Source organism: Choloepus didactylus, chromosome 2 (genome assembly GCF_015220235.1).
Source record: "Choloepus didactylus isolate mChoDid1 chromosome 2, mChoDid1.pri, whole genome shotgun sequence".
NCBI lineage: Eukaryota > Metazoa > Chordata > Mammalia > Pilosa > Megalonychidae > Choloepus > Choloepus didactylus.
In genome coordinates, this window is record NC_051308.1 from 109059234 (window position 1) to 109078134 (window position 18901).

Genomic DNA, 18901 nt, shown 5'->3' on the forward strand with positions numbered 1-18901 from the left:
CAACTCCTAGGTCCTCTGGGACTGGATGTTGGGGAGGTGGGTGTTCCATGCTATGTTACCATGGCAGCCACACCAACCCCCACCTTCCAAAGCACAAAGAGAGACAGCTTTCACCCCCACCCCCAGGAAGAACCTGGGTTTGGCTGGGAATCTTCCCTTGGGAATCCTCCTTTCTGATGCATGAGCCATGGCATGCATAAGCAGCACCCTCTTCTCAGTACCAGGTGCTGAAGGCTCTGCCATCAGCAGGCCATACAGGCAGGGAGGCTGGTGCATCCAGTCTCCAGCAAGGTTGGGCAAGTGAGCACCAGTCCCTTGCACTTAACCTACTTCCGGTCCTTCTTCCCAGTTTTCCTACTCCTCACCTATAGCCAAGATGATCCTAGCCACACCGTCAACTCTCCCAGGGCTTCTCATCCGAGCCAACTGGGCCTTGACCTTCCACTCTTTCCCTGAAGTAAAGGGTCACCCCGCTACCTCCAGCAAACCTCCAGGCTGTGGGAACAGAGGAGGGGGCCATTCCTGCCACCCTCCATCTGCACCCTCCGCCATTACTCATTAAGCATTCTGCCCCCTCCTTCCGCTCTCGTTAAGCCTGATTTGCATATATTTGCATAACACCATTCATTTGCATTCCAGGAGGCTCCTGGTAGGAGCCAGGAAAAAAGGGGAGGGGGTTGGAGAAGAGAGAAAAGGGGAGAGATTTTGTTTTTATCAAAGTGTGTGTTTGTGGGGGGAGGTAGCAGGAAGAGGCCAGAAATAAAAACTCACACTACTTTCTTTCTTCCCTTCTGCCCTCCCTCCCTGGGCTGGACTCAGATGCCAAAGAGAGATGCCAAGGGGCCAGCTTTTCTGTCCTTTTTTGTCTTGCTTCCTCCGGCCTTGGCTCCCTAGCCTGGCCCCCCACCTTGCTGGGCTCAGACCTCAGTAAGAAAGAGGCAGGGGTAGGAGGCAGGGCTGTGGGAACGGAAGCAGGGGAGGGAGGGAGGCCGCCATCTTAGGTAGCTGGCGCCTGTGAAATGGCCTCCTCTGACAGGTGTGGGCTGAGAGCCAGGCCTGGTTGGAGGACATGGAGGGAGATGAGACCACAAGAAGGACTTTCTGACTGACCAGGAATCTTGTGGAGTCTTCCCTCTCATGGAAAAGGGAAGAGAGGGTGGGGAGAGAAAGAAGAAGGGAGAGACCAGAAAATGGCGGCCTGGAGAAGAGACACAATGTTGCACCCAGGAACAGGGTGATGGAGAGGCCTCGGCACTGGGCTTACTTCCCAGACCTCTCGTGGGCGCCAGCAGGTACAGTGGGTAGAGGACTTGGAGGACTGTGGGTAATGTAAACTCATCCTTCACCTGTCCTGCTCCCCACTCACCCTGGGGCTGGCTGACCACCAACCGGAGGCTGTGAGTGTCAATTATCAGTACCCTCACCTTGACCCTGGCTGATCCTGACCGTGTGCTCTGGAATCCTGACGAAACGGAGATCAAGGCAGAGAATGAGGCTGAGAGACCAGGGTAGGCCAAGGCTGGAAACACTAGCGCTGGGGAAATTAGAACTGGGAGTCTGGGCAGAAGGAGGAAGAGGGTAAGATGTAGCAGGCAGGATTGTCTGCCAGTTTGAGGGCTCTCCAGGGCCCGTGAAGGCCTGTTATTTATTTGGGGTGAAGCTCCAAGGCTTCCCTCCTCAGCCCAGCAGTCTGGCTTCCATCTTCACAAATCCAGTGAAAACGCACCCTGTCAAATGCTGCCCCCAACCCCAATAGCCTCCTCAAGGCCAGACCCAGGGACCCCTCCTCAGGCCTGGTCCTTGACATTTGTGGAACATTTCATACTGATATCCACCCTGTCTTCTCTTATGACCTTTGATTCTTCAGTTGTATCTCTGATTATTCATTCTCGATTCCATTTGTTTATTCCTCTGGATCTTCCAGTTCCCCAGCCAGAAGTGTTCCCCAAGGTTCTGCCAACAGCACTCTTTGTTTTTCCTTTCTTCTCAACCTCATCCACTTTTATCACTTCAACCATCATCTGAAATTTAAACTCTTCAATTCATTTCTCTAGTCTTAACCTCTCCTAAACTGCAGATTTGCACTCTAATTACTACCCTTGTGGTCCTGCCACTCGCCCCCAGATCAGAGCCTGGAAAGGTGCATCTGATTTTCCAAGCTCTGATCACATGTCCAGACCTTAGCTGCAATGAGGGCTGGGGAAGTATCTGTTTTTAGCTTCTGTAGTGGCATATAAGTCCACTTCTCTCCAAAACTCTTGAGAGGGCATTCCCCAGATATAGGAGAGGGTTCAAATGCTTGCTCATTTAGCACCATGCTTCCAGTCGTGCCCAATGCCCCTGTTTCCCTAACTCTATCAGTAGCATCATTAAATTCCTGGGCCTATCGGGTTCAAATCCTGAGCATTTTCCTGGACTCACTCCCTTCCTTGCCCTCAAATCTAAATCAGTCACATCAGAACTCATCACTTCCTCCTTTGTAGTACCTCTCACACCTGTGCTTTCTTTTCCCTTTCTGCTGCCTCCATCTCCATCTCAGTTCATTCATTCGACAGACCTTTATTGAGTGCCTACTGTGTGCCAGGTGTTGTGCTGAGGGCTGCAAGGCTAGGTGGAATATCAAGCTGCTTTGAGGAGCTAGCAGTCTAGTGGGGGAAGCAATCCACAAATAATTACAGTCTAGTGTGGAAAGTGCTATCCTGAAGACAAGTGCAAAGTGCTGTGAGAACATGGAGAAGGGAGCCATGGGCCACCTTAGAGTAGTTAAGGAAGGCTTCCTGGAGGGGGCAGTTCAGCTAGGTGATAACAGATAATCAGGTATTTGTTGGCCTAAGGAATTTGAGGAGGTAGGTGATGGAGAGGGAAGGGTACTTCTGAAGGCAAGGAGGGAGGTAGGAGAGAACATGGCATGTTTGGGAATTAGAGTGGCCATCAAAGAGAGTGTATGCTGGGGAGAGATGGGAAATGAGGGTGAGAAATGAAGGTAGAAGCTCAGCTATGAACAAGTGTACCCAGGGAGGCCGGGTTTGATGACAAGAGTGTTGGGGAAGTTAGCAGACAGGCTCAGAGACACTATGTGCAGAATATGACTGGGGAGAGCACATAACCTCTCCCCAGAGGCATGAGGGCACCATGCCTGGCTGCCCACTGAGCCCAGCACCCAACCAGATGTTTAACTGGCTCTCAGTTGGTTCTGAACAAATGAAGGAACATATGAGAGGCTTAGAGCCACCCGAGGAAGGGATGTGTCTCAGCATCCCTCCCTCCAGAATCCCCTCCAGTGTGTGCATACATACACACACATGCATGCACACAGAGCAGGCTTGTGGGAATTCTCTCTGGTGAAGATGAGAAGCCAAGGTTAGTCCCAAGCACAGTGAGTGCCCTGAGATCAGAACAGGAGATGGGCAGGGGAGGTAGGGGCACTGGCCTGGGAGGCGGGTGTCCCAGGCTCTGGCCCTGGCCCTGACTTTGTTTGGTAAGGCAAGGCTGCAAGGCTGAGGGCCGAGGGGGTAGAGTGAAGAAGCAGAGATGGGGCTCAGTCCCGGGACTTTCTAGAGGAGAAAGTGAGGGAAAGAGTGAGGAGGGAAGCAGAGTCTGGGCCAGGCTCTGAGGGATTCTTCCTAGAGAAAGGGGGTGAGAGGCTGGAGAGAGGGCTGAGGAGCTGATGAGGCCCCTGCTGGCCAGTGGGGTGGAGTGTAAGTTACCGTCCATCCCCCACGCCCAGCCTCTGCACAAAGAACTCTCTGTGAGTTGCCACTGAAGTGGCCTTGTCAGGTGAGGGGACTTAGGAAAGCCCATGGGGTAAGGGAGGTGGAATATGGTGGGGCTTGGGGAAGGAGAGGACTGAGGGGTGGCCCTAACCAGGTTCCAGCAGGAAGGAGAGAGAGGCTGAGGCCTGGGAAGGGCCAGGCCAGTCCAGGTCACTCAGTGAGGCCATGGTAGAGCCTTTCCCAGGACAAACTCCTCTTCGTCATCTCATTAGATCCCGTAGAACCCCTGAAGCATCCCCATTTCTTCCCAGCTGTGGCTCCCAATTCTGCCAGGCCTCTCCAGCCTCCCTATGCTCTCCCTTGGTGTCCTTGGGACTGACCCCAGCCTGAGGCCCCTCTCATCCTCCCAGCAGAGGGTCTTCCCCTCCAGGGAGGGCTATGTTGGGAGGGTGGAAAGAAAAAATGGAACAGAGCCAAAAGGGGGTCCTCAGGCCATACTAGGCTCAATACCCAGCCGTGTCCTCCTCAGGGGAGGTGCCTGGCCTTGTCTGGCCTCAGGGTCGCTTGCTGCTAATTGGTCAGCAGTGTGGAACGGCCTTCCCCTCTACCTCCAAGCCCTTGTACACACCGTCCCCCTAATAAGTGTTTGGACGGGGGCATCCGAAACCATAGAGCAACAGTGGATAAAATCTCAGCATGTAGGCCACTCAGAGGTTTGATAGATAAAGGAACTCTGTCCATAGGAAGAACAGCAAAAGAAAGTGGTTTTGGCTTTTGACTCTGGAATTAGCCAGGATACAAATTCTGGCTTCCCCCACTTATGGCCTGCGTGACCTGAGGCAAATCACTTTGTCTTTGCACCCTTAACTTCCTTCCACGGTTATCCTGAGGCTCAAATGGGGTAATATGAGTCAGAGTATTTTGTAAGTCTGTCCAGTGTTAAAAATAGATGCTGAGGTATACAGTCGTAGGAGCCATTGAAGGTGGGCAGTGGACAATCAGGGAAGGCGTCCAGGGCTTGGAGGTGAGGGCCGTGGATTGCCGGGGAGCAGAGTGGCAGGATTCAGGCACAATCGATGGGGAAAGCCCATCTGAGAAGTGGGGCTGGGTGCTGTGGGCTGGCTGGAGCTCTCGTAGTCTCCATCAGGTGAGTCTGGGATGGGAGGGACCTGTTTTTAACAACCAAGGGGGTGGACTCCACTATCACAGCTTCTTTTATCCTTCTCAGGAAGACCTTCCCGCTGACCATGCACGAATACTGTCCAGCAGTAGCAGGAGGAGAGGACGGGTAGGGTGTAGCCCTCTTTCTCTAGATTGCCCATAACGCACCCCGCTTCCCCACCCCCGGCCCTCAACTCAGCACTCTCCAGAGGGAGCACAAACTGGACATGATGAAACCTCCATTGAATGTATACAAAGTGGTGTGTCCAAGCCCTGCCATTTAAGGCCCTCTCAAGTCCTCAGCAGCCCTGTTAGAGCTCCTTAGCATTGTCAGGAGTGAACCACATTCAGACATATTTAGAACCCTTCACCCACGGGCCGGGGAGACTGAGAAGGGTCCTTTGTCTTTAAGCAGTCATCCCTTGATGTACAAGCAAGAATAGGGAGTGGGGATGGTTCTAGCAGTATCTCTCCTAGAGGCCTGGAGGGATGGACCAGGCTGAGGCTGGCATATGGAGGGAGAGCCCTGGGCACAGGGGACGTGGGCTTCAGCCGGCTGGGGCTGCCTTCCGCTGGGTTTGTCCATCTAGCATCAGCTGGCTTCCCAGTGCCACCCCCACAACCAACCAGGCTCCTTCTGCTGCTGCCATGGCAACTGGCTGCCATCTTGTACTCAGGGCATTGCCTTATATCCGAATTTTCCCATGAGGCTCCTGGAGTATGGGAGGTAGGTCTCCCGAGATTTGTCCATTCCTCTTGATGTCCATCCAATAAATATCATTCGTATTAACTAATACATGATTTTTTTAAATAGCCAAAATTATGTGTCAGGCTCTGTGCTAAACACTCCTTAAGTAACCATTAATGAGATAGGAACTGGAGAGTTTGCCACCTAGGAGAGAATTCACCTTTCCATCCAGAAAATTCCACGATGCTGCTTATTCCTCTCTTGAGAAGTCTGTCTTAAGTCTAACTAAGATCTGTACTGTTGTAATACCAATTCTTTGATCCTTGGCTTGACAATGTTGAAGTTGAGAGGTAAAGTGGAAACTGCCATCCAACTCAGGTGTGGCTAGATTGGTAAAAGAACTGAGTGTTCCTCAAAGACTTAGGAACCCCACCCCAAGCTTTGTTTAAAAAAGAAGAGTCATTGCTACAAAGTACTTCGAAATGTCCTTTTCTTGCTCCCGTCTCCACCCAAAGAACAAGGCAGGAACCAGAGAACATTGGGAAGTGCTGGTCTCCCAGATCTCTTGGGGGTGTCTCCCTGGGAAGGCAGGCTCCCCGCAATGGGAAGTTTCCAGCAGGGTCCCTGAGAGGTCCTGGTGTGGTGAGAGTTCCCTCCTTTGGGAGCCCAGCCAGAAGGCAGGGAATGGTCACCTTGACCTGGAGGGACTTTCTAAGGGGCACTGAGCAGGGGCCAGCTTTGCTGAGAGAATCCTGAATGAGGAGCAGTTGGAGAGAGAAAGGAGTCCATTCCCAAATGAGGAAGGGTGGGCTGGAGAGGAGGGACTGGGGATAATTTATAATATCATTATTCCCCCGCCCCACTTTCCCAGCTACCACTCTTCCCAGCCCCCTGCTACTGTACAGTTGCTAGGAGATGCTCGCTGTGTCTGGGGCTGGGAGGGTGTAACAGGCGGAGACTGTTCCATCTGGATGCCTCCACCCCACCATGGAGGGCCATCCACCACCCTTCCCCAGACCCTGGCAGAATCCAGTCTCTTATGTTGTTCCCCCAAATCCAGCCAGTCTCGGAGGTAGTAGGGCTCCTAGGTGGCCTGAGGATCTGGAGCAAGGAATGAAGAAAGGAGCTGTGGAGGGAAAGAGCCGATGGACTTGGAGGTGGGGGGAGAGGTGGGGCAGGGAGGAGGGAGGTAAGCTGGAAACCTTGAGGAGAGTCTAGGTAGATGGAAGGTGATACTGACCTGAGTGGAGCTGGCAGCATGGGGATATAGCTGCAATCCCCTTCTCTTTCTGAGATTCTCTTCTCAGACTTTGAGGCCCTTGGAGAAGCTGGGTGAGGTGAGCGTTTAAAATGCAGAAGACAGAACTTTGGAGGTTTCCAAAGCTGCTAGCTCCTGACCTCTCCCAACTGCAGATGGGACAGGAAAGGAGTGCTGTGCCCCCAGCTGTGCTCCAGATGCCTGATTTCTGGGCTGCCCCTATTGATTTTATTAGTCTTTCCCAGGCACAGCTCTCCCCAACCCCCACCCACCCCCCCAGGAAAGAAAGAATTGACTTTGATTCAGCACCCACTTGGTTATACAGGGCCTTTCTTAGTCATTATCTCAGTTAATCCTCCCAAGTGTCCTAAAACTTGGGTGAACCTTGTCCCCACTTTACAAAAGGAGGAAACGAAGGCTCAGGAGGGATCTGCAACTTGTCCAGAGTCACAGCACCAGGAAGTGGTCGAGCTGGGGTTCCAGCAGGGCTTCCAGACCCCAAAGCCTCTGTTCTCTACCTCCCCTGTGCTGCCTTCCAGTAGAGCACAGCTCACACCATTGGAGTCACTGAGAGAAGAGAGGACAAGAGGGGCAGGGGGCATTCTCAGGGGAGAAAGGGGGTGCTTTTCCTCAAGTGCAGGGGAGAAGTGTGAGGGAGGCTCACACAGTCCTTGCAGGTAGAGGACAAGATTGGGGAAGAGGCCCCAGGCGCTGTGGAACTCACCCAAATCCTCCCTGGGTTGCTCCCTGGCTCAAGGGTAAGCACGCTCCTTGCCTTCCTGAAGCAAGCACCCTTGGCTCACTGCCTAATCTCTCATGTGCCTGGGATCTGAGTGCCCGCCCGGAGTGTCTCCCCCCGCCCCCTGCCCCTGCTCTCTGCCCTGGCTAGAGCCCTGACCCACTTCACCCTCTTGCCTAGTTTCAGGCCCCCAGCATGGCAGCTCCCTTTGTACTGGAGCCTTCCCCAGCTCCTTGCCTTTCCTGATTAAGAGGACACCTTTTTAAGCAGCTGGAAAGTTCTCCCTGGAAGTCTGTCCTCTGCCTCCTGCTAAGTTCTCCATCCAGAGAATTTTTTTTTTTTCATTCTTGACAATTGTTTTTTCAGACTAAAAAGAATTTTCTTCACCAAAAAAGGGCGTGGTGCCCTCTGAGAAGCCCTCCTGGACTGATCAAAAGATGAGGCTGAGCTCGAGCAAGTTGTCTGGCTCCTCCAAGAAGCCTTTGGGCAGGATGGAAGGAGGAAGGACCCAGCCTCCAGCCTGGGCAGCCTGTTTCACCTGGAGCTATCTGGGAGTCTTTGCTTGACCCATTGCTCCTGCATCCACAAGCTCTCCATCCTGGCTTGTCCGGTTTACCTTGTGTCATCTGAGCTGGGATTCCCATGTCATCTGAGACAAAAGTCCCATCTCATATCTAATAAAGACTCTTGAATATTGAACAACAGTAATAGTGGTAATGGATATACCTGGACAGGGTTGGGAGGGGAAGGGCTGAATGAGAAGGAGCAATCCTGGGCTAACAGAGACCAGTGCTGCAGAAGCCAACCTGCAGAAGCAAAATGGGGTAAGCCTGGCTAAAGACAGAGCGTCCACCTGGTGGGGATGGGGAGGGAACATCTCCTTGGCTCCCTGCACCTGTCTCAGCCACCCTAAGGCTCCTGGGAACGCCATCTGTGATCTGGTCAGTCCAACTCAGCAATGGACTGATGGTCCCAGCTGAGGAGGCACCCCCAACCAGGTGCCATCCCAAGGACCAAGAGAATGGGAAAGGGTAGTGGTGCTGCTCCCATAAACTGCCTGGTTGGGAGGCAGCTGGGTGGCTCTCTGTCTCGTAAGGAAGAGAAACTTCCTTAGAAATGCCCTCCTAGGTTTGGACAGATCATAGAAAGGAAGCACTTCTGTCCTACAGGGCCACCCTCTCCTGCTTCTTCCCTGTCCACCCTCAGTGGACATAGATGGGAATGAATATGACTAGCAAAGAGGGATTCAGGTTAGACAGCAGGTAGGACTTCCCAGCAATAACAGTACCTGGGGAGGAATCTGTGGGCTGGGTAGTCAGAGCAAGAGAAGAAGCTGGGATTCAGGAACTGTGCTCTTGTCCCCATTTCCCCCTGTAACACAACATTCCACACTCTCCCCCAAAAGACCCCTCTCTCACCCTTTAGAGACTTTCTGCTGGAGGGTGTTAGCAGAATCCAGGCTGCCAGCACCTTTCAAGCTCTCTACCATCCTCCTGAAAGTTCTTCCTCCCATCCAACCACATGGAAATAACAGTTTCAATCCTGGATTTTTTCTAAATAAAAAAAACCTGAGATAATACACATGGCACAATTCTTACAACACAAAAGGGAAAAAGCATGCCTCCTTCCCACCCCGTCCCCATTCAAGCACCCTCTCTCCCAAGAGGCAACTGTGGGTATCCGTGTCCTCCCTGAGATACTGTATACGCACCCAAGCACATATGTTTACACACCCCTCCCTACCTTCTATTGAAACACCCACAACATTTTTAGCTCCTCTAGACCAGGTCTCCTAGTCTGGAGTCAAGATGGACTCCAGGGATTTTTGCCTTCTCTGAAATTGCCTGCAGAGTGTTGGCTGGGCACCTGGGAGCTAGGGAGAAAGCCAGTCGCTCACATGAACAGCCACCTGGTCTAGCCTAATCCTTCATTTTACAGAGAACACTGAGGCCAGAGAGCAGGAAGGGCTATATCCAGGATCCTGGGCACGGCAGAGGCCAATCAGAAGAAGAATCCAGGTGCCCCTACCACCCCCGCACCCCCCACCGACCTGCATGCCAGGGAGTCCCAGCATCCCCCACAGGGACAGGGTCTAGTGGGGCTAGCTGAGGCACAGGCTGCTGCCGGGAAGAGACTTTCATTTGCATCACAACTGAGTATTTAAGGGGCTGAGCCCCAGCTCCCTAGGCCTGGGGGGTACGTCTGAGGTTCCCAGCCCTCCTTGGGAGCCTCCCTGCCTCCCAGCCTTGCCAGGACCCACCGCGGCCCTAGGGGTTGATCCCTGAGGAGGGCAGTGAATGGAGGCAGGGTCTGGCCTGGGGTCAGCACGGAGGAAGCTGCCCGGGTCTGCCCTTCTCCTCCCCCTGCTTTTGTTTGGACCCTGGAGCCTAAGCATCAATCTTTGAGGCCCCGCTAACCCTCTGCGTGTGTGGGGGGGCCCCGGGCAGGGAGAGGCAGCTGGTCACTGGGGCCAACCCTCTGCCTCTAGTAGCCTCCTGGCTTGGAAGGGAGGCTCCTGGGCGAAGGAGCTGGGACAGACACGAGGTGGTGAGAGGAAGGACTCCTCTGAGCACAAGAAAAGAAAATGGGTTAAGAGCAACAGCCGCCGGGAGGGGAGCGACAGAAGAGGGGGGCTGCCTTTTGGAAACAGAAAAGACCCAGACCCAGACAGGGACAGAAGGGGCAGGGAAGGACCCCTCCCTCAACGGACATGCCAGGACTGAGGTGGGAGGACCCAGGCGGGACACTTCGGAATGTGCTCGCTGAGTCCCACTGAGCGTATGCAGATGAGGCCTGTCTGTATGCAAATGAGCCCGTCTGTATGCAGATGAGGAGAGAGGGCATTCTCTTCTCAGGGTTACCATAGAGCCCATCCCCTCCTGCTTTCCCCCAGGGCCCCAGCTGCAGGGCAGCCTGGGAAGAGACCAGGCCAGGGGCGGGGCAACCTGCAGTAGAAGAGGTAGAGGTTAGATCTCAGGAAGGACTTACCAAGGGAAGATGTTGGAGATGAAATGGAGAATATAGAGGGGCTGCTGGGAGAGCCAGGCAGAAAAGATGGGGCTGGACTGTGGAATGAACATCAGGAAAACACAGGCAGGCTGACAGAAAGCTTTGAGAGGAAGGCTGGAAAGGAAGGAAGGAAAGGAACCTTGACTAAGCATCCACTCTGTTGCAGGCCCCACACGGAGTGCTTCCACTCATAGACTCATTCCATCCTGTGATAACCCTGCAAGGCCTTTTACAGACACAGAGGCTGAGAGAAGTGACAAGGTCACACAGTTTGCAAGTGGCAGGGCCCTGGCCTGGTTGACTCCCTGCAGGCAGCCATGGTGTGGAACTTTCCTATTCCTGGCTGTTGAGCAGAGACTACAACTGCCCTTGACTTGAGTGGGGGGTGAAGAAGAGGCAGGAGTTGGGGAACAGTGCCTGGGGTGGGGCCTGTACACCCTGAGGGGAGGCCTGGCTGGGCCTCAGGCCCAGTTAGGGCCTGTAGAGGGCTGGGAACTGGCAGTGGAGTGTGGGGTAGGGCTGTTGGGGGCAGCTGGGTGGGCAGAAACCAGTGGGAGGGACATAAAGGTTGGGAAGGATGCCAGGGATAATACAGTGGGGGAAATCAAGGCCCAAGAAGCTGGGAGAGTAGCTCCCCTTGTTCAGCAGATCCAAGCATGAGCTGGGCCTGAACACAGGTCCCTGGGCCCCCATCCCCGGGCCTCTTCCTGGGAGCACAGAGGCTGGGGGTGGGGGGGTGTTTGAAAATAGCCTCTCCTCTTCCTCCGGTGGCCCCCGGCCCCCCACGTCCAATGGCGTAGCCAAGGCCTTTGTGGGGAGGCCACGGGGAAGAGAGGCCCCTTGTTGGTCCATTCATCCTGCCGGAGGCTCGGCCTATGCCAGCCCCGGGCACCGGCTGGGCTCTCCTTCTTGGGGGTGCCAGCCAACCCCCACCCACTGCCACGGCCCACTCCCCAGCTCTGCTGTTTCCTGGAGCCTCGGGGCTTTGGCCGTGGTCCCGGCTGAAGGATGGTGGGGAGCCCCAGCCCCCGTGCCCCCTGCACCTCGCCTTTCACATGCTGGCACCAGAGCCGTGGGAACGCTGGATGGCAGCTGGGCACCGGTGCCCGGCTCTACCCACCCCCCAGCCTGGCCAACCTCAGAGAGGAGAGAGGAACAGGCTGCCCCCAAAAAAGAAGCCCCTTCAGGATGGGGCCCTAGAAATGCTTAGGACTAATTACGAATCTGGGGACAAACAAGCAAGGCATTTGCAAGTCAATTAGTGACAGAACTTTCCCAGGAAAGAACTTCATCCAGGCTCAGCTTCAGACAGGGCCGCATGCTGGGTCATCACGTCCCTCCCCCTGCCTCGGCCCTGATCACAGCTCCAGGGATAGAGGCTGGCCCAACATTCTGCCTACCCCTGTGTGACTGGGGTTGCCAGAACCCCGAGTGGACACAAGGGGCTGGGAGGTCAAGGCAGGGCTCTGCTGGGGTCCACTGGAGGTCGATATATGGCCACCACCTGAAGGAGCTGGACAGGGAGGCATGGGCGGAGGTAGAGGTGTTGATGGGAAAATAGAAGTCACTCTGAAAGAGCCAGAGAATATAGAGGAACCAGAAAAGAACCAAGGCGGAAGACAGACAGCCTCGGGCATCTCAGCGGATACGCCTAGCCCACGCCAGGAGGCTCCCGGCCTGAGGGATTTCAGCTACACCTATGGAGGAACTTCCAGGTGGAATAGCACCTCCATAGGGAAGGGGACAGAGCACATGACCTTGCTCCTCCCAACCTGAGTGGCCTTTCACTGGGAAAGGGGCTCTTTGCCGAGAGGACCCCTTAATTGGGGGAAAAGAGGGAGGGGAGAAGAGGCTGTGTGGGGGCAAAAGCCCTAGAGCCAGCCCCCGGCATCTGAGGGAGATTAAGGGATTATAATTAAAACGTATTTGAGGGGCTCCGAGCAGGTGGGTTGGGGCTGGTGCTAACGATCTAATTGCTGCCTTTAGCCAGGGCCTGGCTGCTGGGGCTCTGTAATGAGTAGGGGTGTTTCTAAAAGGGGGTGGATGAGAAGAGGTGGAGTTGAGGGGCCAGGAGGGCAATTGTTTCTCTTCACTTTGAACACCCCAGCTCGCATGCTGACGTCTGGGGAGACTCCTCCCCCTCCTGGCCTCTCTGAGAAACCAAGCCGAAGACTGTGGCCTAATGGACTTAGGGGAGGCATGGAGATGAATTTTGGGGGTCAGGAATGAGCAGAGGGTGCTCAGGCTTGGCACAGAGAGGGAAGAGAGAAGAGAGGGCTGTCTTTGGAATGATAACAGCCAACACTAATGGAGAATTTACTAGATTTCAAGCCTTGTACTAAGTACTTTACAAATTTGTTTAATCCTCACAACTGCACAGAAAGTAGGTGCTAATTTGGGGGTGACCCTGGCTCAGGGCTAGACTGAGGGGGAGACACCTACCTCTAGGGACTGGCCCAGCCCCCTAGCTAAGCAGATGCCAGAGGTCCCACCGAACGACCAAGGTGTGGCCCCTTTCAGACCCTTCTTTCTCTCTAGAAAGCGACGGTTGGTCAAACCTTCTCATTATGGGAGCTCAGCCTCCCCCAGCCTGGGCTGCCTCCTCTCCTGTCACAAGCACACAATGAGCCTGGATATGCAGGGGATGTCACACCACTGGGCCTTTGCATATGCTGTTCCCTCTCCTCAGAAAATATCCCATCCACTCATTTCTGAAGAACATCCCACTTGCACGGCCCTTCCTCAGACAGGCCTTCCTCTCCCCTCCGTCCCCTGGGCTCCTCTGAGAGTTGAGAGTCGACCATCTCTGGGCACCCAGAGCCTGGCCTGGTGCTCATCATGTATTTAGGAAACAGATGAGTGGCCTGGTGAGCAGTGGGTATTTACTTCTATAAATAAAAGGCCCAAAACAAAGTAGCTCTGGGAGGATACACAAGAAGCCAGGACCATGGTCTCTGGGATGGGGAACTGAGTGGTGGAGACAGAGTGGGAGAGAGATTTCATATTGTATAGTATCCCCTTTTGGGCCTTTCATGTTTTGTTCCACATGAAAAGGTTGCCTCTTCAGAAGTAAATTAAAAATATTAGTTATTGCATTTTTTAATCATTTTTATTGCATTGTTATATTATACATTATTGCAGTGCATTTTTATCGCATTGTTTAATCCCCAAAACCAGAGCATGAAAGAACCTCTGAGACCCTTCATTTGAAGGGAAACAGTGGAATTTCAGTCCCTTCTCTACCTCCCTCTTCCTTCACCCTGCTGGGCCTGGTCACCGTGCACACTACCTTCTGCCCAGTTCCTCCAAAAGCCTTCCGGAATTGGCCAGGAGAGTAGGTGCCTCTCAGCTCCCTGCCCCTCCCCTGCCACTTTCCTCTCCAGTTGGTGTTGTGGGCAGAGCTCCTGGATCCTCACTAGCTGTCTGCAGGCAGACAAGTCACAGGAAGCTCCCTGAGCCAGCATCCGCCCCCGTGAGAGGTGGGATGGTGACAGCCACTCCCCTGCTTCAGCTGAGGCAGGGTGAACCTGGCCAGGAGAGCTATGGGGGCTGCTCGCCCTCCTCTGTCCAGGCCTGAGGGGCTTTTGCTGCCCAGCCCCAGCCATGGGCCCCTGCTAAGGTGCTGTGTGCTCTTCTCCAAGCCACATCCCCTCTCTGAATCTCGGGTGTCCCATCTGGGACATGGGTGAATCCCTGTCCTTCCCACCCTGTGTAGCTGAGCTGTGGATGAAGGAGCTGTGGTTGCCCAGTCTTAGCTTTCGCATCTGATAAATGGGGATACAGACAGCAGGTACTTCACAGAGCTGGCAGAGGAATTAAATGAGATAATGTATGTAAAGTGGTCAGCACGGCGCGGGGCCCAAAGTGAGGGCTCATAAGTGGTGGCTGTTATTATAGTTATTAAATGGGAGGGACCCTGTAAAATGTGTTAGCTGGGGGAAGGGACTCCTCATTATTGCTCTGGCTGGGAATAATGAGGCCTTGTGGTAAGAACCCCTCACGCTCCTGGGCCCTGTGACAAAAGGATGAAGGAGGCTAAGGATGAGGCCAACAGAGGGAGAAGTGGATGGTGCATAACGGGACACTTAGGGGCTTAGCCCAGACTGGGCTGGGGGGGAGGGCGAGGGGTGCCTGGGAAGAATCCTCCGGCTGCGGCTCCAGGTGCTGAAGGTCCCCATCAGCCAGCAACCCAGGCTGACAGGCCACCCCTTCCCAGCTTCAGAGTGGCTCTGCAGAGAGCCATCACCCCAACACCCAGACTTTGTGTGTGTGGAGAGCCTGGTATGTGTGGAGAGCCTGGTAAGGGCTGTTTGCTGCTCTGTGTGCTGGGGCACTGAAGTGCACAACAGGTTCTGAGATCTCTGACCTCAAGAGGCTAGTGGTAGGGGAGATGGGCAATAAACAAAATGGGTAAGTAAAATGCGTAGAATGCCAACTGGGAATAAATGATATGGAGACATCAGGGAAGGGGGACAGCTAGGGGGTGGTGAACTGCAATTTAAAGTAAGGCGGTTGGGTACAGCCTGATTTTGAAATAATAAGATCAATATTTTCTTGGGGAAATTTAAAAATAGACACAAAATTCAACAAAGTAGTATAATGAACCTCCACTGATCCATCATGTAGCTTCAACAACTGCCAGTCTTGCTTCATCTATACTCCTACCTACTTTCCCCCATCCTCCAGGTTATTTGGAAGCAAATCCCAGACATCATATTCTTTCAGGGAGTGTGTGATTCGGGCAAAGAGCAAAGGAGGCAAAGAAGGCAGACATATGGTCATTTGGGAGGTGAGCATTCCAGGCAGAGAAACTGTAAGTGCAAAAGCCCAGTTTTGCTCCTGATGTAACCTTAGGTAAGACTCTTAGCCATTCTGAACCTCAGTTTTGTCATCTGTGAAATGGGACTAATGCCCTTATCCCATAGGTAGAAGGTGTGGAATGAGAACACCTGTGACTGGCCCCAGAGGAACTCAGTGTCTGGGAGAGGGTGAGACAAGGCCCCAGGGTCGCGAAGACCAGGTCGGGGTTGGGAAGGAGATCTAGGGATAGATTCCTGGACCAGATCACCCCAACCTCAGCCTTGCAGAGGGGGAGGGGCCTGAGCCCAGGACTTGGCCACGCTTTCTGTTCTTACTGCATCACCCCGGCCACCACAGATGGCCCACGGGTCCCAGGCTGCTGGAGACAAGAGAAAGGCCAAAGCCTGAATGGCCGGCCATTCTCTGAGCAGGCCTGGTCCCCTTGAAAGACCCTGCTCACCACCTCCACCTCTCTCCCAGGGTGATTATCCTCCAGAGGGGCCTCTCCTGGGGGACACAAAGAGACCCTCAACTCCCATCCTCAAGGCGCAATAATCGGCCATTCACACTGAGGAGACCCCAGCCCCACATCTGGCCCTCTCAGGCAGCCCCCGATCACCCCATTGTCCCAGGCCTGCTGTGTGTGCACACGGGGTGACAGTGGAAGCGAAGCCCGAGCCCCCAGCTGGAGCACTTCTGGCCCTTCCCCCGCCTCTCCAGCCGCCGGGACCCTGCGCCCGATTTAGGGGGGATGGGCCCACCATTCATCCCACACCGGCTCACTCGGAATTTCACTCCTCTCGAAAGTCCTTACAGAGCGATGGGAAAATGGGAGGGAATAATTAGGAAAATCATTAGCGTCTCAAGGCCCATCTGAGAGGGATTAAGGGATTAAAGGCCTTCCAACCAATCTCTCCTACTTTAAGGTTGTTGTAGGGGTTTTGTCCTCAGGACTTTCTTTTCTCTTCTTTTTCCCCTGGGTTGGGGGAGACTAAAGTCTTGGTGGAGACTTCCTGCAAAAGCTGCAGGGAAAAGTCAAGACATTGAAGTTGAGGTGGAGAAGAATGGGGAGAAAGCAGGTGTAGGGGGAAGCCCAAGCTCTCCTGGGCCGCATTAGACCACTTCTTGGGGCATGAGTGGATGGAGGAAGGGGTGCAAAGCCCAGGCCAAGCCAGAGGGGAAGCCCACTCAGGTCTGCTAAGAGCAGAGCTGCTTCTCTGGAAGCCCCCCACCCAAGGGCTCCAACCCTGCCTGCTGGGCCAAGAGGGCTCGGCTCCAGTGGGCTGTCTTGCCCCTGTTTGGATCCAACTGAGGCAAACTGGGCCAAAGGGCTCCTTGCCACCCATCCTTCTCTGGTAGCCTGAGACACAAAGCTGGGAGGCCAAGGAGGAGAGAGCAAGGTAGGGTAGGGAGTGGAAAGAAAGATCGCAAGAAGACAGGGCAGGAAAGCCTGCACCAAGGAAGCCAGATTGGTGTCGACTGTTCGCAGAAGTGACACCCAGCCGCTGTCCCCCAGCTGTACACAGTCCAGTTGGTGCATCAGATAAATGAATGAACAACTCATTCCAATACCATGTGAGGTGGACTGAAGTGTAAAAGGGGCAAAGGAGGCAGAGGAGACAGACCTCAACTAGGCTGGAGGGACCAGGGACTGGTCCCTGGAAGAGATGACTATATTTGTGAATGCATCCCTAAGGCTTGGCACATGGTGGGGACTCAGGAACTGTGAGTTAATTCTCCACTCAGATGCATAACCCCTTTTTACAGGGAGTGTCTGTCTCACTGAAATTGTTCTCTAACCCATGAGGGTACAAAATCAGAGGAGAAATTTGAATATGATACCACCTGTAATGAAGCTGCCAGCATTTGGGGACTTGGGAGGACACTGAGAGCTGTGGGCTGCTGGAGAGTGAGAGTGCACATTAGGGGCACAGCCGAGCTCTCCCTAGAGGCCTTGGACATGTGTCCTCATCCACCCCCAACCCTTCAGGGGAAGAGAGAGGCATGGCTCACATGCACACACACATACTGGCTTCCCTGGTCCCAATTTTTGGGCTCCCTGGAGTGAAGGCATCCCCTCCACCTCCCTGGAAGTCTCAGCTAACCCCTCTCTGAGCCGCTGAGCCAACCAGCCCTCACCCGGCGGGAGCAGGCCATGAAATGGAGCCACCCTTCCCAAGATGGAGGCCGGCAGAAGCCATTCTGGACCCCGCACCTTGCTAACGGTGCCGGTGATAGATGCTGGAGGCTGCCGCCTGCTCCGGCATTAATAATCACATTTATTAATGGTTGTAATTAGCAGCCGCCAACAAGAAGCCTGGTGCTAATTCTGCCAATAATCGAGGCTTGTGGGGCGTGGACAGGAAGGGCGGGTGAGGGGATGGATGGTTTGCGGCCCGGCTAATGAGGCAGACGCTGGGTAGTGCTGGGTCCCACTGGCAGCAGGGGCTGCCCTGGGTTGCTGCAGAGACAGAGGAAAAGGGGGACCCCGCCCCCCACCGGCTCCCACACCAGGGTTCCTCAACCCCCAGCTTCCTCAGAATGGTGTAAGGACAAAATGAAGCGTGAGGAATTGTGGGGGGTGGGGGCCGGGGTGGGGGGTAGACTCTGTCTGTGCCTTCAGAGCCAGAGCCCAGACAACGGCTTGTGGGATGGAGGCGAGGCTGTAAAAGCCTGAGTGAAATGAGCTAGAAGGGGATTGGGAACAAGCCCCACAGTGTCCTGGAGCCACATTCCTCGCTCTGGGGAGACGAAGATGGATGTGCTGTGCTGGGAAGGGGGGACACTGGGGTGGGGGCTGGGGCCAGCGTCTCCAGTTGAGGGCTCCCCTGCCAAGAAGAGCAGGGTGGGAAAGGCAAGTTTAAGAATCAAGATGATGCCGAAGGCACAACAAAGCCCACTTCCTCTTTCAGCCTCAGAGCCAACACCTGGCCTGCTTGGGTCCTCCCTGGGGACCCAAAGATCAGCACAGAGCAGTCCCTGGAAGGCCCTGGACATCCAGGCCAAAAAGGAGAAGGCTGTCTTCAGGGCAGGGAGCTCTGGACAACCCTCTTCCAGGGGCTTCCCCAAGCAAGGATGCCCTTCTGCAAAGGCCCTTGGAGAGGGAGGGCTGCGGGAAGGATGGGTGAGCCCTGGGGAACAGGCAGGCCCAGGTTCCAGTGACTTGTGGAGAGATGTGAGGATGGGGCTTTGGTGTCTTTCAGAGATGGCTTTGGGGATCTCTGGAGAAGTTTCCGGAGACATTGGGCAGCCCTGGGTTAGGATGCAGTAGAGGGATTATGAGTCAGACTAGAGACCTCTGCAATCCCCTCCAATCCTAAGCATCACAATCTGAAATCTGGATGGGAGAGTGGCTGGGTGAGGAACTGCAGGAGGGCCCACTTCCAAAGGTGGGGGTGCACCAGAGCTCTTGGCGGCTTCCCCAGCCTCCTGCAATGCCTCAGCTCCCAGCCTGGTCCCCCACCCCCAACTTTCAGGAAGGAAGGACACTCACCATCTTAGGTGGGAGGCTGGGCCAAGCCTGAAATGAACAG

At 54.5% G+C, this 18901-nt stretch overlaps 1 protein-coding gene across 1 annotated transcript in view; it reads left to right on the forward strand.

Moving 5' to 3' along the window:
- Positions 1–8263, forward strand: part of LOC119512751 (translation initiation factor IF-2-like) — a 31521-nt gene extending 23258 nt beyond the window's left edge. The window contains exons 11-12 of the mRNA XM_037807576.1: positions 4942–5001; positions 7926–8263. Of these exons, the coding sequence (XP_037663504.1) occupies positions 4942–5001; positions 7926–7971 (106 nt within the window). The 3' untranslated portion in view covers positions 7972–8263. The remainder of the gene's footprint in view (positions 1–4941; positions 5002–7925) is intronic.
- The last annotated feature ends 10638 nt before the right edge of the window (positions 8264–18901 follow it).